The following is a 21,740-nucleotide window of genomic DNA, read 5'->3' as shown; positions in this document are numbered from 1 at the left end:
TGACATTTTGTGACGTCATGTGGTGCGGGTACTGACCGACACTGCCCCTCACGTCCTGGGACAGACACTTTATAGAAGGAATATTGCCTAAAGCTGGCTCTGACAGTCCCCAGAGGCTGGTGAATAATTCAACAGAAATAAAATCTGAATTAGCTATTTCTTACGCTGGAAGCTACAATTATCTTCATTGCGAAACAGCTCCTGCAGTCTCGATAATGAAGCAAAAATACGTGCCTACGGGGCTCAAAGGCAAGAGCACTCTTTCCAGCAGAGCTGATAGAAAGCGTCCTGGGAAGGTCTGCAAACACATTTTGGTAAATTCTGCTGTCTTTAATGAGAACTCCCGCATCGTGAGGAATGCGAATTACCAAGAGGTTGTGCTAGCTCCCACGTGTAGTTCAAGAGAAAGGAGTAGAAATTAATAGACGGCCTTCCCTCTACGTTACCTGTACAGCCGCGAGGAGTGGGTCCACACAGAGGATGAGAGGCTACTAAATCCTGGAAACGCGTCCTTTTGAAACTGAGAAGGCACTCGGCCAGCTGAGCTAAATTTCGTGACAAATTAGTCTTGCCAGTTTCCTGTAAGCCCTCTGTGGCGTAGAGGATTGTCCACTTCTGTAATATCAACCGGAAATAATCAGAAATACTAACAGGAATTGAAAATTAAACTTTACGAAGCCCTCCCCCACTAGCTAAAGATTATGGCAAACACTTTTTTTTTAAGATGGTATAGTGCTGATGTAAATATATTCAAATATGTTAAAATTTACCGGGGTGTTTTCCGTAATACTTTGCTTCTTACAAGCAACAAGGGAGTTTTCTAACCTGTGCCGACTCCAGTGTCTGGACACCCATGTTTAGTTTCTGCTTTTCAAGAGTTTGTTTAGCCAGGCTTAGTAACACATCTGTAATCAGAGAAGTAGGCAATGAAGATGAGGCAGGAGGATCTCAAGTCTGAGGTCAGCCTGGGCTATCAAAGAGACAAGAAGAGGAGGAAGAAGAGGAGGAGGAGGAGGAAGAGGAGTAGAATTGTCTTATTTAACATTTATTCACTTTAATTTTAACAGCTATCACTGAGTCCTTAAGAAAGATTTTCTAATTTTATTCGTACCCAGTACCCAGGGTACTGGACCTTAGGGTACAGCAGAGCCAAAGACCTGTCTCTTTCGCCTGGCTATGAGTCTTCTCCTGTCTCTTCCCTGAGCCAGGAAAGTTTCGAACCTGTTGGAAAAGGCCACAGAGGAAAAGTGAGAGGCCTTTAAAGGGACACTTCTAAAGTCTCGCTCGCACCAGCAGGCCCCAGGCCGTGCCAGCTGCGCTCACTCCCACAACGCTGGCTCCTCAGCCCAGCTCCTTAAATCTTGTCCTGGGGTCCTGACTGTGACTAGGAGGCTCTCTGCTCGAGGTGATCCAGGAGGAGGAAGAGGAGGAGGGGGCCAGGAAGGAGACCGGCCGGGGCGGGGCCAGCCACCCAAGGTCCCCAGCGGGGACGTCACGGGCCCAGGTGCGGAGGGCGGGAACTGGCTGGCACCACCCGCGGAGCGCGCTCCCCTCCTCCAGCCGGGCTGCGGGCGGGCCCCCGGCTACCCTTTCCGACCCCGCCACACCTGGAACCGCACCCCGGGCCGGGCCGAGGCGGACAAGGGCGGCCCGGGAGGGACCTGGACAGGAGGATCCGCTGGGCGCCGGCGAGGCCCGGAGGCGAGGGCGCGGCGGAGCGAGGCGATGGCGCGGAGCCCAGGAGGCCGGTGCGCCCTGCTGCTGTTGGCATTGGTGAGTGCAGTGACCCCCGCGCCCCCGCCGGGAACGCGCCCCGGTGGGACACCGCTGGGCCCAACCTGCGGCGAACCGGGTGGGCAGAGTTGCGCCCAATAACTCTCCCAGACTGTCACACTCAGGCCCCGGTGACTCTTTTTTAATTGCTATCTGTGGGTGCGGTGAGCCCGGGGGCCAGGGAACCCTCTTCCTGGGGACCTGTGGAGCCTTCTGGGCAGGGAACGTGGGGACAGTGGGAAGCCCCACACGCACTCTCTCGAAAGTTCGCTAAAGTTCCTGCAACTACTGATAGTCAGTGAACCGGGAAACCAGGAAAGACCTGAGTTCCTAGAGTGAAAAAAAAAAAGCCAACAACAACAACAAAAAAAAACGGTAACTAAAAATGCCTTCTTTAAAAGTACTGTTTACAAAGCTTAAAGTTTTGCTCTTAAGGATGCTTTGATCACTTGCCTGAACAGTTAGAGCTTTCCCGGTATTAAAATAACTGTGGGTAGTAGTTTTTATAATTTGGGAGAAAATTGAGTCCACCATCATCAAAAAGAGTTTTCAGAAATGGCCTTTTTAAAGAAAAGGGTTTTCCACACTGGAGGCAAGGTTCAGACCCAAGATCTAGATTTCTTTCTTACGTTTGGTTTCTATGCTCAACTTGGATTTTAAATGGCTGTGTTTGTTTGCTTGTTTGTTTGTTAGCAAATGAAATTGCATATAATTTAGGAATGTCCGTGACTTTTGCAGAGATTTGTCAACTGGGTTTTGATAAAATGTAAGATCCTATCTCAGAGCCTTCACAAATGGGTTCAGAGAGGTTAGATATAAAATGATACCCTATTTTCTTACCTCGTGACTGAAATTTAAAAAGTAAGCTTTTTTTACTCCGTTGGAAGTTCTTGCCTCTAAACGATTAATTTAGAGGTGTGGTCGTTGAAGAAGGAAGGGAGAGAATAGGACACAGAGTTGTGGCAGGAAAAAGAAAAAAGTGGCGCGAGATCCTGGAGTGTTGATAGGGATGGGGTGGAGGAAACAAGAGATTTTGTTCTAAAGGCAAACCAGAAGAAAGACAAGTAAATTCAGTCCAACGATTTTGATGAACTCACTTTCCACAGACAGCTTGGTAACCAGGAACCTCGGGCTGTTGGCATAGCCTGTTTTCATGCAGTTTGGTTTTGTGTTGCCCAAGCTGTTGAGGTCATTTTTCATGAGATATTTCTATGATATTATCCTGGGCTTTGTCTCTGGCCTGAGGAATAACCTCACCCCCTCGTCTTGATGCTTCCTAGCAAAGGGGAATGCCAAGCCAGCAGCCCTTGGCTCACCTATGTTCAATATAAATTCTCTACCTAAAAGAAAAAAAACAAAACAAACAAACAAAAAAAAAAACACTCCCTTTAATTTCCACACGTATAGCGAGCAAGCCAGTTCATAGACTCGCAAAGGAACAGGTAAGTTTAGGCTTTCCATCTTAGCATTTTTAGTTAGACAAACAAAATTCCCAAACTATTCTATGTATTTCTGTGGTGTTATTTTTGTGTGTGTGATATGATCTGAAGGCGAGCTCTCAAGCATAGTAGGCATTTCAGCATCCTGCTCTTAGATACAGAAGGCTGCCAGGCAGTGCTTTGGTAACAGGTGGGAAACGGTGGGTCCTTCACAGGAAGGAATGTAAATTTTAGCCGGTTTGGTCACTTCGCCTCACGTAATAGCATTTACTCTACCCAGTTCTAGAAAGGGGGGGAAAAAAAGCTTTAGGACTAGAGAGTTCAGCTGCTGAAATGTTCACCCCGCAGGAGGACCCCAGTTAAGTCTCCCTCAGGTGGTGTAAAAATGCTCATGTGCAGGTGCACCCATATAATCCCAGTCAGAGACAGAGACAGGCCAACTCCCTGGGGCTGGATGGATGGCTGGCCTAGCCTGCTGGGCAAGCTCCAGGTTTAGTGAAAGACCCTGTCTCCAAAGACAACGTGGGTGGTGGCTAAGGGACAATCCAGGAGTTTAACTTCTTCCCCAACACCTGCACAGCTGTACACATAGGCAGGCCCACAAGAACACACGTGTGCACGGAAAGTCACATAAAATGGGACTTATTTCAGAGCATTATACTTTGACTCTGCAGAGAATAAAAGGACTGAGGAAACCTACTCCAACTTGAGCTGTTGGACTTTCAAAGTCCCAGCCACTTAGGGAGCTGCTGCCTCACCTGTGGTCACCAGGCCAGGAGCCAGAGGGTCACTTCCACAGTCTAGAGAATGCTGTGAGTGGAACGCATAAGAAGAGGCACGCCTGTGCCTCACCCCTGGCCACCCACGCATCTGGAGACTAGACACCAGAGGCTGAACAGGGCTGCTACAAACCCAGCCTCGTCCACACCTGTGCACCAGGGAAAGTAGCAGATGCTCAGGTTCCGTCCAGCGTCATGGGACAGGTGGAGCACCGCAGCCTGAGGTGCTGTGAGGTCCGAAGCCTTCTGAGCATGCCGGAGTTCAACAAGTTAGGACTTGAGACTGCAGTTTTGGATTGGCGATGCCTTGCCAATAAAGTCTGCACATGTATTGCCCTTGTAAAGAAAAAACAAAACAAACAAACAAACAAACCTGAAATCTGTTGGTTCCGAACATTTCAGTTATCGGTGCCCAGCTCAGAATGGCTGAACCCACAAGCGTTGGGCACTGAGCCTGCAGAGGAGCTGTTAGTGGTCTTTGGTTTGCCCCATCAGTGACACACCACAAAGGAACTGTTGAATGTCTCCCAACTCTGCCAAAATGACAGAAAGAGTTCTCCGAATAAAACCTGAGTCTTCCTCTTCCAGCGTCCTTCATCTTCCTAGACGAAGCTAAAGCTATTCCACCATAAAGCTTTCCCCAGACAGAGTTCAGGTGGCATTTGGAAATGTAGGGACTTACATACATGAGAATTCCCACTGTTCTCTAGCCGAGACTTCCCATTTCTTTAAGTTGAGGCGATGTGACCACATTAGCAACATAATTTGTGGTGTTTTCACAGTATGGTTCAACATTTTACTGTATCAGTTATCCCGAAACACCATTTATTTTAAATATTACTAATAGACTTTAGCAGGCTTTTTAAGTTAATGTTTCTACAGCGAAGCATATGAAATTACTGTAACATTTGTAATTTTTAAGTTCTAAAATAATTTTAATATACTTGGGCTAATAATGCAATATATTGTATATATTTTAAAACCATTCTACTAGGGACAGACTGCGGTGGAGGGTATTGGGGGGAGGAATCTTCTGATAGGTACCTCAGTCTTGCCTTAACTAAGTTTGTGTTTTAAAAGTCAAACTCCATGTTATGGATTCAAATTAGCCTATATTCCTGAGCTGATGTATTTAGGAGCATATTTTTTTTCACCAGACCTAAAAGAACTGCTAAAACTGGGTGGCCTAAAACAACAGAAGTTTTCCATCTCCCAGTTCTAGAGCTGGGAAGCCAGGTGTGACTGCGTCCCCTCCACACCTGGCCCCAGCACTGGACAGCTGGCAGGCTGCCCGTGACACTCCTCCACAGTGTCTGCTCCAGTCCTCCCGTCTTCTTCTTCATGTGGCAGTTTCTCTTTTGTCACTTCTTGCTGTCATCCCCCTCAGTGTGTCTGTGTCCAGGTTTTTGAGAACACCAGTTCTTACTGGGTGAGGTCCAGCCTTGGGGGTTCAGCTTGGTTAAATCTACACAGACCTTCGTTTCCAATAACCATGCTTCCAAATCATTACGATTTCTACGCCTTCTTTAAAAGACACCATTTAACAACTAGGCTCTCCAAATGACCAGCAATTAGATAATTATGCTTACTAAGCAACTGAATTGCACAGATTTAAGAATAAAGTACAGACTTCATGGTGAACATCAGTGCTCATAAGAATAATCAGATATTTGTGAATTTTGAAAAGGGGTATGTTTTGATTTCTAAAACTTGGTAAAAGGGAAAATGCCATCTGTAACAGTTTTATTTAGTTGAAAATTTGTTAGAGTACTTTACCTGAACAATGAGACTGTGTCAATTTAAATTCTCCCTTATGGTGAGGGATTCTTAAGCTAAACCCCAGTTTTCAAGCCTGTAGTCCAGAAAGATGTTTCTGTAGAAACTCCAGTTGACCCTAGTGTAAGAGTGAGAATTACTGCTCTACAGTTTCAAAACAGTTGAAAGTATACCAGTGTCTACATGGAGGAAATATTACACATGCCAGTGTCTACATGGAGGAAATATTACACATGCCAGTGTCTACATGGAGGAAATATTACACATGCCAGTGTCTACATGGAGGAAATATTACACATTAGAGCTAGGCCTGGAGGTACACACCCATATTCACAGCACTTGGGAGACCAAGGCAATAGACTCATGAGTTCCAGGCTAGCTTGGGCTACACTGTAAATTGCAGACAAGCCTGAACTGCGTGGCTAGACCCTATCTTAAAAATAAGATAAAATAAAGTCATGTGGATTGGTATTTTTAAATTTTTCCTCACAAAAGTTTATTTTTTATGTGTATATGTGAGCATGTATACCACACTGCTTATAGACATCAGGACAGGTTCAAGCATTCTCTTCTTCTACAGTGTATACTTCAAGGGTCAAACTCAGAACACTGGACTGGGCGCCAAGCGCCCTCCCTGCTGAACTGTCTGACTGGCCCTGAATTGATACTTTTTAAAACTGTCAAATTCTATTAAAAAATGGAGTCTAAAGATCTATTTCTTTTGTGTTTAAATGTTGTGTTTGCATGTATACAAATGCATAACACATGCATACAGTACTCACAGAGGCCAGAAGAGAGCATTGGGTCTCCTGGATCTGGAATTACAGACAATCATGAGGCACCGCATTGTGCACTAGGAACCAAATCCAGGTCCTCTGCAAGAGCAGCAAGTGTTCTTAACCGCTGAGCCATCTCTGTAGTCCCTCCACACTTAGAAGCCTTGACTGAAAACACAAAAGAGCTTTAGATGTATTTTAGCCTCTGTTAACATAGCAGCTTTTTCTCCATGAGTCTCACAAAGCTCAGCCACTTTTGGAGCATTTTTAACCATATGCTCTGTCTGTGATGAAAAAGATACCTCCTCAGCTTAGTTCATCCTTACATTTTAGAAGTATATGTCATATGATGTTGAATGTTTCTACTTCAAAACTCATTGAGCTTTTTTTAATAGGTGAAGCCTGATAATTAGTATGCAGGAAGTTGGGGTGCCAGGATGTAGATCATACTGTCATGGTAAGTTAAGAAATGTCTATGAGGAAAGGAACTAGCTATGTGTAACCCCTTAGTGCTAGGCAGCGTGCTCGGCACAAGAAGTCAATAGCAAGGGCAGAGTGATGCCTACCCTCTCGTAAGTGGTGCAATGAAATGACTAACTTCCCACTGGGTTCAGATAAGAGTGGCAATTAACACAGTGCAGAATGAGCAACCAGCCCGTCCTAGACAAGGGATGAGAATAATTACAAATTGATGAGATGGCAGAAAGAGGAAGAGGAGGAACATGTTAGGTTGAGAGGACTCTGAGCAGGAGCTACCACAGTCCACGTTGCCTAAACAAAGGATGTGAGGCACAAGAGTGCGTAGGTATAAGTCTTTGGCCTCTAAACTACCAGAAGAGGTCAAAAAAGGCTCCTTGCGAAGTGGGTGTTTTGGGGAGGCACATTGCTTGGCTTTACAGCGCTGTGAGCAGCATGCCAACAGAAGCAACTGGAAGGTTGCATCCATCACCCCTTTTATTCTGAGCAAATAGGATGAAAGGATAGTCAGTGGGTGCCAAACTGGAAGACATCGTGTGGGGCTAGAATCTGGAAAGAGGGTAGGTGGCGGCCCCTGAGAGGGTACAGATCTTGAGTAAAGGGGTTGGGAAGACACCCAGTGACCGGTCTGGGTGTCACTGACCTGGGAACCCCCCACTGTTTGCTGTTGCCTAATCAGTTTCCTCATCATCTTAGCCTAACATAGCTCCAATCTGTCCTCTGAAAAGCTCAGTCTTCCAGACACTCACCCTTCAGCCTTAGCCTCCTCTGCCTCCTTCCACTTCAAACAATGTCATTACCCTAGGGCTGCCCCTCCTTCCATTTTTCCTGGCTCATTCCTTCAATCTTCAAACTGTCTCCTGCCTTTTTCACTGTACTGTAGTACCAGAAAATCCTTCAAAAGCACAGTGGCAGGTTTCCCATTCGAAAGTGGTGACTCACTTCTCACCATCAGTGAAGGTCCTCCCCGCTTTATCTGATTTTCTGCTTGCCACCATCTCTTGTTTTGCCTGCCTTCATATATCTGTGTCCTTTGATACGTGGGTTTCCTTTCTTTCTAGCGTCTGCACCCTCTCCAAAGCCACGCCCACTGCCACCTCCTCCCTCCCAGCAGGAAGTACCTACCCTCTGCCTCTGCAAATTCCACAGAAGTGTTCGCAAGTGGTCCTCACACAGTTAGGACTCCCCCTCTGTGGAGCACACGTTCTCCCAGAGCTGTTATTGCCAGAAGCTCCAGCTAGCCGTGGTCAGTCCTGGTAGAAAACTATTAGATGAAAATAAACAATTCATATATTAAAATTAGGTTTCTTTTTATGTATCACTGCGATTGTTTTTGTTAGAGCTCTTGTGCATCTCTTACTATGTCTAATTTATAAATTACACCTTTCTGTTGGTATGTCAGAAATAATCTCATAGACACAGAGGTCTAGAGCTGTCCCTCTTGGGAAGAATAAAAACCCCCATGTTCTCCGAAGTTCTGAGAGTCATTACAGTGGCATCCTTGTTGCATATGCCTAGAAACTCACTAAATTCCTTGGACACAAAAATGGTCCTTCCGAATGAATTCATTCCCTCTTGTGTTCGGGAAGCCAGCAAAGCTATCTGAATTGCACTAAAGAATTTGTGAATAAAACTGGGAGATGGTTACTGTAAGCAAAATGGGCCAAGGTGGACAGTTACACGTTTTCTCCCACACGTGGGATCTCGGTTTGAATGACATTTATGTGGAACACAGTAGTTTTAGGGGTGGGGCTGTAAGAGGAATGAAGAGGCCTGAGCAATGCAGAGAGGGAAATGAGGGCCGTGGAATATATGTCAAAAGAGCAGAAGCTGGGGCTGTTTGGAGGGAAGGGGAGAACAAACAAGGAGAGGCCGGGACAGTGGAGGAGGAAGGTAGAATGCAGTGCAATCGCGTACATGTTACGGAATGTCATTTGAGACCCATTACATGCTAACTGGAAGATTAAAAAATAAATAAATAAAAAATAAAAAAGCGTAGATTGAAGACTGAAATAGGAAGATGGAAGAGGAAATGATTGACTCCCACACACTCCACAGTCATGAATTGTGGGTGTGAGAAACAGTCTCTGGGTGCGCCCACATGACTGTGAAGCTTACAGTGGGGAAGAGGAGTGTGGGCAAGAGAACTTGATATTCTATTAACATCCCTCGTGTGCCGGTGCGTGGAACCGCACAGAGAACTGCCAGTGTCCACCAACCCACACCGCGCAGCCTTCACCTGCCAGCACATGCAGCTGCAAAGAAAAGTAAAGCAAAATTTACCCAATTTCATGGCTAGAATCCTGCCAACGTGTTCGCACGGCTCTCAGAACCCTTCCATATTGCTACTCCACTTTTCTGGAGATGATCGTTGGTCCGGGTCCCGTGGTTCCTGGAGTCGGCCGACCAGTGCCATCTAGTGGTGGGAAGAAGGCTGCACTCTTAAACCTCAGCGAAGAAGATCCAGTTTCCCTCATATTTTAAGTGTTAATTTTCAGGAAAACAAACAAACAAAACTGCACTGCAGTTAAAACTCAAAAAAGGATGGAAATAGCTCACAATTCTTAAATGTCAAATAAAATAAAGCATGCGCGCACACACACACACATATATTAGCTTCTGTTTTGTCTAATTTCAAAGGTATCTGTGGCTGCTGAGAAATGTGATGATAAAATGGTATAAGAGGTTTTTTGTTTTAATGACAAATATCCAGCATCAGCGTAACATGTAAACCTGATGGAGAGATATAAATCACAGGGAAAATACAATTTAAAGCAGTCTTGGGGCTAGGGAGATGGCTGGCCAGTTGAGAGTGTTTACTGCTCCTGGACTGCCATCACCCACTATGGCAGCTCACAGCTCTCTGTAGCTCCAGCCTGAGGGGACTGGGCACCTTCTTCTGGCCTTCATGGCATGCATGTGCGCACCACACAATTTCTAAAGCAATACTTTGGCACATGATCGGCACCTATGGGGTAAAAAGCCTACTTGTGTAACTCACGGTGCCTGAGGTTCATCTTTTACAAGTTGTGTCTGCACACAGCTCTCGGCATCAAAGGGTTCATTATCTGGCTTATGAGTCGCCCAGGCTCTGCCTGTCATCTTCTCTCTTTCCGTTGCTAGCCCTGAGATTCTTAGGTAGGGGCTTTTGAAATTGGCCTTGGAGGCCATGGAGCGTCGGTATTACCTAGAGATACGTGTTCCTGCTTGGCTTGGGCCAAACAGTCTTTATTATAATTCTGACGTGTAAAAAGCACCATCCACATCGCTGTGTGATGAAAACTGAGAGTAGAAAAGGTTAAACATTATAAAGGCCTACCCCCGTAAGCCACTGTGAACTTTCTTAAGGGATGCTTTAGGGATGCTGATAAAATTAACAATGAATAAAAATTAATTGTGACTTTTTCGAGGTTTCCGTTAGTTTGTCTAGGAACTGGCGGTAATGACACAGAACTTCTCGGGAAATGAAAATTCCTTACAGGATAGGAGGAGGCAGGTTTGAGTACAGCACAGCATAGCTCAATTCGTGTTTCAAAATTCCGAGTCAGTAAAACAGCACCATGCAGATGCCTTCCTGCTGGCGCCGACTTCAGTGGCTGATTCACCCGAAGTCACACGTTCCTTTGAGACTGGTGTCTGAAGAGCAGGCGGGCGGTTAGGACAGTCCTGCACATTGCTGGTCATCTGTCGGGTTCGAATGCACAGCTCATAATTAGAAAGTACAGTTCACAGCCCTACTTTCCTCTGCTACTAAGGACTTTTTTCAACATTAGCAACCGCGGAAGACTACAGTTGTACACTTAAACTAACTGTTGAGGGCCATGTGTGTATCTGTGTCGTTTACAAGCTGAAGCCTTAATTTGGACTATTCGTTCATTTATTTACTTACTGACTTACTGAAATAGGGTCTTCCTTTGCAGTCATGGCTGTCCTGGAACTCACTCACTATATAGACCAGGCTGGCCCGATACTCACAGAGATCCACCTTCCTCAACCTCCAGAGTGCTAGAATAAAAGGCTTGTGCCACCATGCTTGGAGGGTTTCTTTTTATCTTTTTTATCTTTTTATTTTTTAAATTAATTACAGTTTATTCACTTTGTATCCCAGCTCTATCCCCCTCTCTCATTACCCCTCCAATCCCACCTACACTCCCTCCATCATCTCCTCCCATGCCCCTCTCCAAGTCCACTGATAGGGAAGTCCTCCTCTCCTTCCATCTGGCCCTAGCCTATCAGGTCTCATCAGGACTGGCTGCATTGTCTTCCTCTGTGGACTGGTAAGGCTGATCCCCCATCAGGGAAAGGTGATCAAAGAACAAGCCACTCATTTCATGTCAGAGAAAGCTCCTGCTCCCCTTACTAGGGTACTCACTTGTATACTGAGCTGCCATGGGCTACATCTGAGCAGAGGTTCTAGGTTATCTCCATGCATGGTCCTTGTTTGGAGTATCAGTCTCAGAAAAGACCCCTGGGCCTAGATTTCTTGGTTCTGTTGCTCTCCTTGTGGAGCTCCTGTCTCCTCCAGGTCTTTTTATCTCCCCCTTCTTTCATAAGATTCCCTGCACTCTGCCCAAAGTTTGGCTATGAGCCTCAGCATCTGCTTTGATATCCTGCTGGGTAGAGCCTTTCAGAGGCCCTCTGTGGTAGGCTCCTGTCCTGTTCCCTGTTTTCTCCCTCTTCCCATGTATGTCCCATTTGCCTTTCTGGGTGAGGATTGATCATCTTACCCTGGGTTCTCATTCTTACTTAGCTTCTTTAAGTGTACAGATTTTAGTATGATTATCCTATATTATATGTCTAATATCCACTTATAAGTGAGTATATACCCTGTGTGTCTTTCTGCTTCTGGGATACCTCACTCAGGATGATCTTTTCTAGTTCCTACCATTTGCCTGCAAATTTCATGATTTCCTTGTTTTGAATTGCTGAGTAGTATTCGATTGTGTAGATTGTGTAAAAGTACCACAATTTCTGTATCCATTCCTCAGTTGAGGGACATCTGGGTTGTTTCCAGATTCTGGCTATTATGAATAAAGCTGTTATGAACATGGTTGAACAAATATCCTTGTTGTGTACTTGAGCATGTTTTGGATATATGCCTAGGAGTGGTATAGTTAGATCTTGAGGTAGCACTATTCCTTATTGTCTGAGAAAGTGCCAGATTGATTTCCAAAGTGATTGTATAAGTTTACATTCCCACCAGCAATGGAGGAGTATTCCCCTCTCCCCACATCCTCTCCAGCATGTATTGTCACTTGAGTTTTTGATCTTAGCCATTCTGATGAGTGTAAGGTAGAATCTGAGGGGCATTTTGATTTGCATTTCCCTGATGACTAAGGATGCTGAGCATTTTTTAAGTGTTTCTCCGCCATTCGCTATTCCTCTATAGAGAATTCTCTGTTTAGCTCTGTACCCCACTTTTTAATTGGTTTACTTGATTTGTTGCTGTTTAACTTCTTGAGTTCTTTATATATTCTGGATATTAGCCCGCTTGGAGGGATTTTTATTTATTATAATTATTATTATGGGGAAGCATATTTGCAATGGCACACATGTAGAAGTCAGGGAACAACCTAATTCTACCTCCACTTTTATATGGGTTCCAGGTATTGAATCCAAGTCAGCAGGCTTACATAACAAATGCCTTCACCCCCTGAGCCATCTCACCAGCCCAAAGTGGGGATTTTTAACTAAGTTGTAACATTTAGCTATAAAGCGAAAAATACAAAGACTAACCTCCCTCCATAAAATATAACAAGAAGAAAGTATGACATGTTTAATTCCAGTATAAATGCGGTCCACATTAGAGTTATCAGAGAAGTAGTTCAACATGCTGGTGCTCCTGCAGCCACATAAGGTCCTATGACCACAGAAGCCCTGCCCAAACCTTCTTCGGAGATATTCAGGGGCCAGATCTCCAACTCTGTTGATACAGACACAGGATCAGGACATGTGACCAGAAGTAAACAGGTGCACCCAATGCCTTCATTTGATCTCATCTTATTTACTTGTTTCATCCAAACTAAATCCAAGTCCATTTTATGAATGAATTTGAGAAGAGCCAAGGATCCTCAGTTTAATGCCTGATTTGGCCTTCTAAATAGCCCAAAGGAGAAATAAAGAATTTTAGAATATTCTTCATGGTTAGATAGGTAGGTGAGAGTATTATAGAATGGTTTTGAGAGTTACTAAAAGTAACTTTTTTCATTGTTATGACAAAATATTCATACACACACACACAGCAACCTGGAAGGAGGGAACGGTTTATTCTGACTCATAGTTTGAGAGTACAGCCCATCACAGTGAGGAAGCCCTTATGAGGCCCACAGAGGATGAGGCTGTTGGCCACACTGCATTTGCAGGCAGAAGGGTGAATGCTGGTCCTCACCTCCGTTCTCCATTTATTCAGGCTGGAGCCCCAGCATATGACATGCTGCCATTCAAATGAGGGTAGGTTATCCCACCCTAACTACCCAGAGGTTTGTCTCCTAGGTGATAGGTGCTATCCAGTTGACAGTATTAACCATCACAGAGAGGGTCTGAATTTAAAGAACAACCTCCCATGCTAGGTCAGCCCTGTGCAGAACCCAAAACTCTCCCATTGCACATACCTCTCGCCCTCTTAGCCATCTCTGCTAGAATGGAAACACCATATCATTTAAGACTATTTTCTGTACCTCAATACTAGAAGATACTAGTCTGAGATGTTAAAGGTCAAGGGTCACCCACCTTGGACTCCCAGCCCACAGAAGGAAGTTCAAGGTCACCTGCTGTGGAGCAACCTGTCAGCTAGCAACACCCAGTCCTCCACAGTCCCCTGGTGACATTCATCAAAATAGTGTCAGAACAGGAAGCCCTTTCTAAAGTTACTGAGCTTGAGAACAACACATACACTGTTGGCTTTTTCAGTGCTATTTGGCCTTCCTTGCTGCTAAATGTTTTGTTTTGGTTGGTTGGTTTTGGTTTTTTGCTCCTTACCAGGAAGGCCAATTTTTACATTGAGGCACAAGATCCAATAGTAGAAATGTCTAAACTTTTATGGGTTGAGGAAGCCCTCGAAGGATTTTCCTGGTTCATCTAAAAACATTATTTTGGCTAAGTACATAGAAGCTTTTCTCAGGCAAACATTGCATATGACATTTATCTGTCATCAAGTTCCTTCTAAGAAAGAAAAAAAAAAAATGAGTCATGCCTCTGTCCCATGAGATGTCTGTTCCTATACTTGGGTATATCATATTACTATCTAATCTCTACTTCTTAAGAAACATGTAGGAAACAGATTTCAATGAGTTACTAAAGACACTTGTATGGTGAGTTTACTTTTTATCAGAGGGTAATAAATCACTTCCTTTTGTAGCAAGGAAAACATATGCTATTTGGTCATAAATAATAACACTATGGTAACACATAATTAGGCCTTTTTGCTAGGGCCAATATTTTAGACCAGAATGAAAATGGGGGACCGAAGACATGACTCAAGTACTAGAGTACTAGCTGTCCAGGCAGAGAAGAGTCAGTTTCCAGCACTACTGTATCTCAAACTCCAAGGGGCCGCCAGGCATCTGCACACGAGCAGGCGTGTGCACACACAGACACAAATAAAAATGAATATTTTTAAAATATAATGGTCCATGTAACTATCAAAGAGAGCGAGAGATGGGTAGGAAGCTGGGAGAGGAAGTATTAGTTCAAGAATGTCCCCTTCTGACGTGGCTCTGAGCAATTTGGATGCACGCACTAGTCTTTCCTGTACAAAATCTTACCAGAGAAACTTAACTCAAAGTAGTAACTTATCTTAACATCACCACCACAGTTTTATATATCACAATGTTATTGAGAATATCAACATTTTGGAGCACATTTTGCCTAGATATCTCTAGTCCTTGCTCACCAGATACAGTAATTTAGAAAAAGAAAGAAATAATGTATCTAGCTATATCATAGGCAGTACATAATTGGCTAAGGCTTCTATAATAGTTACTTCTCTATATGCAAGGACATCATGACCAAGGCGAGTTATAGAAGAACATTTACTAGGAGCTTATAGATTAGAATGCATGACGACGGGGTGGAAATAGCAGGTGGCAGATGACTACAACAGCAGCTCAAATTGTAACTCACGTCTCACACCTCAATCAGGAGGCTCAGAGAGCTAACCCAAAATGGCATGTGTCTTTTGAAAGCTCAAAGCCTGCCCGCACCCAGCGATACACTTTCTCCACCAAGGCCACACCTCTAAATTCTGTCCAAACAGCCACCAACCCAGGACCAAGTGTTCAAATGCCAGAGACTTAGGGCATACATCTTGTACAAACCACCATAGCTTTCCATCTGCTCAGAGACTCACCTTAGAGCTGTAGGTCAACTGACCTTGAATTTCTTTTAGGTGAGGCAAGGAGAAAAAAAAGGAGGGGTGGTGAGCGGGGGTAGGGGTAAGATCCACAGAAAAAGCAGAGTCCACAGGAAGCTTTCAAGGGAATATGAAGGCTGCCAGAGAGCATGCATTCTTTTCAGAGAAAGCCTTGATTTCCACACTGTATGAACTCCATGCATGCAGGGAAAAGCAAACAAGGCCGCAGAAATTCAAGCTGAGGCTGTAGGACGGTGATTTTACACATAAATGGAAAGTGGAAAAGTAAAGGCAGCCTAAGGAAACTACTTCCAGCTTGGGGTTAGCGTTAAAGGGTGCAAAGCAGAAGCAAAGAGAAAACACATGTTTAGGTGGCCTTAGAAAAGGATCACGGAAGGTTAGCCAAGTGACGGTGATACCTAAGATGACAAATGTGGAAAAGCAAGAGTCACAACCAAAGTGCACAGTTGTTGGTTAAATTTGAAAAGTCCTCAGGACATCGCTCCCTGGAGAAAGGGAGGGGATGACTGAAGACAAAGTCTCAGGTAACACATGACATCACTGTGTAACAACGAGTCTGCCCAGAAGTCAGCATGACTCCAGGGTTTGGACATTTGAGATGCCAATGGTGGGGACAGTGAGGGGAAGATAAAGGCACAGTGACTGTAACTGGTAGTCTGAATGGATCACACTTCTGCACAGCCCTGAGGAAAGGTACCCAGGCCCCAGACAGCATGAGAGAAAAGCCACAAGGTGGGGAGAAAATGGTCAGAGGTTTTACGGTGTCAAAAGGTGACACTTTAATTTTTGTTCTATATTCATTTTGCGTGTGTCAGGACAATTTTGGGGAGTTAATCCTCACCTGGTTCAGGCAGTTTCTCCTACTGTTTACCGTGACAGGCTAGCACTCAGCTTGTGGGTGATTCCCCCCCCCCGACTCTGCCTCCCATCTCCCTGTAAGAGCGCTGGCATTTACAGATACGCACTTCCGCCAAGGGCTTCAGCGTAGTCAAGCTGGCACAGCTTGAGCCTTTACCCCCAAGCCGCATTCCCAGACCTGTTTTGTTTGTTAAAATACTTGTTCTCAGGGCAGCAGGATGGTTCAGCAGGTAAAGGCTCTTGCTACCAAGCCTGGCAACCTGAGCTCGATCCCCAGGACCCACATGGTAAAAAGACAGGCTCTGCTTCCTGGGGCATGTGTGTGCCCTCCTGGGTATGCATACATACACACACACTCTGTATTATTCTCTGAAGGAGACTTTATGGACCAAGGAGAAGGTAGATTCTGCCCTCTGACTCTGGTTTTTGGGAAGACAGAAAAGAACGTTAGAGCTTGTTTCCTTTCCCAAAGCATAATGATGGCTACTCCTATTTATAATGTCCATAATTTTATTTTACAGGTTTGCTTGGATGTTGGAAATGGACTTTACTTAGAGGTGAGGAACTAAAGGGGGTTTGGGGGGCCAAGTCCTTAGTTTTCTGGTGGACAGATTGGCTGTACCTTACTAGATTGAAAATCAGCACTTCCTTAAACCTGGACCTTCCCATTCAAACAAACACAGAGGAACACACATCAGAGAAGGCTCAGTGCAGCATTTCGTAAATAGATAGATAAATACATGCCTTGCCAGGTTTGGCACAGCACGCGTCTTTGGTTCCAGCGCTTGGGAGACAGAGCAGGTGGGTCTCTCTGTCGTTTGGAGGCCAGCCTGGTCAGCATAGTGAGTTGAAGGCTCTTGCCTATGAGTGTGAACCGTGGAAGTCATAGGAGGTTTTCCCTGAGTCATCAACAAGGAATGAGTAAAGAATAGGACTTCTACAGTTTTACATTATAAGTTTTAGTGTTCTCATCTGTTTCTTAGAGTGAGAGTCAGAGAGAGAGAGAGAGAGAGCAAGAGAGCGAGAGTAAGCAAGCATGACTTGGGTGGGTAGGTAGGTGGGGAGGATCTGGGAGGAGGTGAGGGAGGGGAAAAAAAGATCAAAATATATTGCATGAAATTGAATAATGTTTTAGATTATAATTCACGTTTTATTAAGAAAAATTCATATAGAAATAAAGAAAAAATGAATGACTGTAAATATTTTAAAATAAAAAAAACAAAACGCTTATTTAGAGCACTGAAATGAGTAGAATGATGAAATGAGCCTGGTGTAGAACCATTTTTACTATTACATGCACAAGCTTCCTTGATGGGGTCAAATTTATGTCAGCGGTTTCTGAAGAGTAAGTTCTAAAACACACAGTCGTGTATTTTTTTTTTCAATGCAGTTTATTCAGGAACATTGAACAATCCTCGGACCCTGGGTAAAGCCAGCCCACTTTAAATAGCCTCTGGGTAGCCAACCTCAGCATGCCACGTGGGCAATGCAGATAGGTCCACATACATGGAAGCAAGCCAGATCCTCAGCCTTAGCCAAATGTGGAGTTATTTGTGACAGAGAGCACTCACCATTGGGAAGGTGGAAGGCGGAAACCAGCTCCATCTTTCAGGCACAGCATTCCGCAGCTCTCTACAGTTCCCCCTTTTTGTTTTGGACGCATCAGGCAAGAGTAGAGGTCTGATCTCTGATATTAGAAATAAATCATGTATTTTTAACCCAAAAGTTATCCCAGAAAGTGAAACTCAGTTGTCGGCTAGTAAGAAAGCAAAGCCCTAGATGTGGAATTGTTCCTAACCTGTAAAGGACCAGATTGTTTGTTGGCCTTTTGTCAACCTCACTCTGGAAATATTTTCTTCCTATGGAGAGCAAACCCTGCCACTCTTTGAGCTGGGAGGCCATCTCTCATGTGCATGTGGAGTTTACTACAATATACGCATTTCCTTTATGCAAGTGAAGCCTTAAAAAAAACTTCCAAAGGTACCTAAGTTTTATACTGTTTTGTTTTTTAATCAGTTAGGTTTATTTTAACTCATACCTTAACGTGCACTATTTTTAAGTCTGGCGAATTACAGATTGTCTCACAAAAGCCTTGGGGTAGGTGATAACCGAAGGTGATACTGTCAACAGGTCTTCAACGCGAGAAGTGAAGACAGACTGCTCCCTAAGCCGCCTCACTTGGTGCGCAGGAAGCGAGCCTGGATCACCGCCCCTGTGGCTCTGAGGGAGGGAGAAGACCTTTCCAGAAAGAACCCAATTGCCAAGGTACCCGTTACAGGGAATGTGGGTGTCCGGTGTATGTTGTGTGTGTGTGTGTGTGTGTGTGTGTGTGTGTGTTGTGCATGTGTGTGGTTAAGGCTGTGGTGCATGAAAATTAATTTCCAATATAAGTAAAATCAGGCGATGTACATATCAGGTTTTAAGATATTCAGGGTGTGTTTGAACTTACTTTTTAATGTAGACGATGCAACATCAATGACCCTTAATTACATGATTTTAGGATTTAATTCAACTACAACTTAAGGAATCTGACATTGGGTTAGTCTTGATCTAATAAAAACCTTACAATATGCAAAAAAGATAAAATCATTAAAAACAAGCAGCTGCAAGGAACTGAGGAAGAGTGACTGTGACATACATCCTTCTTGGCTTGGGACAGCACTCTGTGCCTGTCTTTTGGAATTAGTGATTAACAGCTCTCCTTTTCCTCAAAACCAGTCCCATTTTCAAATAAAGTTCCTGGCAGTACTAGCATGGAGTACTCTAAACCCCAAAGCTAAGTTAGCTGTGCGAGCCTGATTATGCAACCCTTCCTGTTCGTCTCCTTAAAGCTGTTCTTATATTCTGACCATTTCTGTGAACAGCGTTTTAATTCTGCCTAGGTCTGAGATCTGGGATTGTCAAATGACCCTTCCACAAGGGTGGCCTTAGACCATCGGGAAAACGCAGTTATTTACATTTCAGCTTATAACAATGGCAAAACTACAGTTATGAGTAGCGGTGAAATAATTTTGTGGCTGGGGATCACCACAACATGAGGAACTGTATTAAAGGGACACAGCATTGTCAGGAAGGTTGAGAAGCACAAGCCTAGGGTTGTTTTCTTCCTGCCTGCCTGCCTTCCTTCTCACATTGGTTTAGTGTGGAAGCCCCACCACCCTGAGGAGGTCAGAGAGCAGCTTCTGAGAATCACTCCCTCTGCCGTGTGTGTCCCAAGACTGAACTCAGGTCGTCAGGCTTGGCAGCAAGCGCCTTTGCCCACCCAGCCATCTGATGAACCTCCTTTATATTTTCACAGTTTGACACGTATCTGCAGTATTTTGTTACTTCACTCTCTGTTACCCTCTGGCTCTGCACCCACCCCCCTACCCCCATCCTTTTCCTTTCTTCCTATACTGTCCCCAGTGACTACACCGTTAGAAGATGACACCATCTCCTTCAGCAACTACGATCGGTCCTGGGCTCCTCGGGACTCATGGAACCCACTTCTATTCATGGTGGAAAGTAGAGGGCACCTACCTAGATTAAAAAAAAAAAAAAAAATCTAGCAATTACTATCAGTTTTATCTCCAAAGTACAACACAAACCATCCACTTCTCCCTAGTGCCACTGCCAAGGTCCTTGTCATCTCCACCACCCACCTGGCCTCCCTGAGTTCACGCCTGTGAAATCCTCACCCACACAAAGCTTATTCTCTGGAATTAGCAAGAGCAACCATTTGAATATACAAACTAAGGCATGTCCACCCCATGACTGAGGCCCTGAAATCAGCAAGTAGAAGGGCACAGAGGAAGAGAACTGTGACCACAGCACCACCCCTCCCTACGCCATGGTCTGTGGGAGCTCATGTCACTGTTGGCCTTGGCCTCTCTCCATCCTAAGTTCCCACTGCCTACTTCGCTGCACCCACTGAACTGGTCACAGGTCACTCCAGCCTTTACCCTGGGAACACTTGCTATGCCCTCTTCCTGGAGTCCATTCCCCACAGGGATTTTTGGTACGTGACATCATCATGTCTCTGCTCAAGCTTACCTCTCTCCACCTGGCTCTTTGTTCTCTTATCCTGTATGAATTTGGCTTACAGCAGATTTGACTGCTAGACATTGGCCAGAAACCACTTGCCTGTTCCCTGCCTCCCTCATTAGCATGGACCCTCCTTAAGGTTCTCAGTCCCTCCTGGGACCCGCATATGTGGTGGGTAGTCAGTAAACACCATGTAAATGCATACTTAACCTGCATCCAAGGTCAGTCTTCAGCTTTCCGGTCTTATATGTGAAGGGCTTCTGTAAGAGAAATACAGCTACAGAATCAAAGGCAATAGCTGCCTCTTTCTAGCACCATGTTGTAATTATTTTTTAAAACATGATCAGTGTTTTTAATCTTTATTTTATGTGTATGTGTGTTTTCCCACATGAATGTGTGTGTAACCACATGTGTGCTGTGCCCACAGAAGCTAGAGCAGGGCATTGGATCCCCTGAGACTGGAGTTAGAGGCATTTGTGACCCAGGTGGGAACCCAGCCCAGGTTTTCTGCAAGAGCAGCCAGCGCTCTTAGCTAGTGACCTGCCTCTCCAGCCCCACCACACTGTTTTCATAAAAACCTTCTAAAATCTAGACTTTGAGTGTGGCTTCACAGAGTAGCCTGTGTACAAGCAACTGAGTGCTTTGTTTGCACTTTGCTTGGTGGTGTTTTATTTTCCTCATTTGTTTTGCTTTGTTCTGTTTTGTTTTTGTTTTTTTATATCTCAGTCATCCTTACTGTCTTTCAGTGCGTTTCCATAAACAAACGGACTCTTAAGAGTTTAACAAGTGTTTGCTGTTCTTACTAATTTTAACTACCCAAGTCATTAAAAATAAAATTTTCACAAAAAGCAAGGGGCTGGAGAGTTGGCTCAGTGGGGGAGAGCACATGCTGCTCTTGCAGAGGGCCTGAGTTTGGTTCCCAGCACCTCACGTGACTTACAACCACCTGTCAGGGGAGCTGTGAGAGATCTGGCTCCTCCATGTGGCCTCTGCAGGCCTCTGCGTTCACATGTGCAGACTCCCCCACCCCCACTTATTCTCCCACCCCCACTACATTCATGCATCAAGCACACCTTTTAAATACTTTCCACAGAAGACAAAATATCTCAGTATATCTCTGCTTTCCATAAAAGCAATGCTCTCAAAACACCCCCACACACCCAGTGCATCTTGGGAAGCTGTAGGAAGAATGTATCACTAATCCTGAGGTTTCAGTACAGAGAGCTAGGGTGGGGGAGAGACTGATGTCTTCAGTGATGTGTGAGGACAAATGACATAAACTGAGAAGCCTGGGGCGAGGGAGGTACACAGGGGAACGGTTATTGAAAGCATAGGCAGGAAGAAGATCACTTATGGAGAGCAGAGAGGATGACTGGAGGGGACCCAGCAGGTTAGAAATAATATTGATTTTGCTGCAGTATTTATTCCATGCTAAGAAAGTGCTTAGCTGTATTCAGCCCTGTCTGGG

General features: G+C 44.8%; 1 protein-coding gene and 1 long non-coding RNA gene across 2 annotated transcripts in view; one reads left to right on the top strand and one right to left on the bottom strand.

Moving 5' to 3' along the window:
* The first annotated feature begins 1,650 nt into the window (after positions 1 to 1,650).
* Positions 1,651 to 21,740, top strand: part of Dsg2 (desmoglein 2) — a 52,635-nt gene continuing 32,545 nt past the window's right edge. Inside the window, exons 1-3 of the mRNA XM_060377638.1 lie at positions 1,651 to 1,773; positions 16,771 to 16,806; positions 18,380 to 18,514. Coding sequence (XP_060233621.1) covers positions 1,726 to 1,773; positions 16,771 to 16,806; positions 18,380 to 18,514 — 219 coding nt within the window. The 5' untranslated portion in view covers positions 1,651 to 1,725. The remainder of the gene's footprint in view (positions 1,774 to 16,770; positions 16,807 to 18,379; positions 18,515 to 21,740) is intronic.
* Positions 6,630 to 9,398, bottom strand: LOC132652375 (uncharacterized). The gene is made up of 3 exons (XR_009589882.1): positions 9,304 to 9,398; positions 8,146 to 8,284; positions 6,630 to 6,711 (listed from the first exon to the last, which is right to left on the bottom strand). It is a non-coding gene; the product is annotated as an uncharacterized LOC132652375 (long non-coding RNA).

This window comes from Meriones unguiculatus, chromosome 2, assembly GCF_030254825.1.
Source record: "Meriones unguiculatus strain TT.TT164.6M chromosome 2, Bangor_MerUng_6.1, whole genome shotgun sequence".
Classification (NCBI taxonomy): domain Eukaryota; kingdom Metazoa; phylum Chordata; class Mammalia; order Rodentia; family Muridae; genus Meriones; species Meriones unguiculatus.
This window is presented reverse-complemented; position numbering and strand designations above follow the sequence as displayed.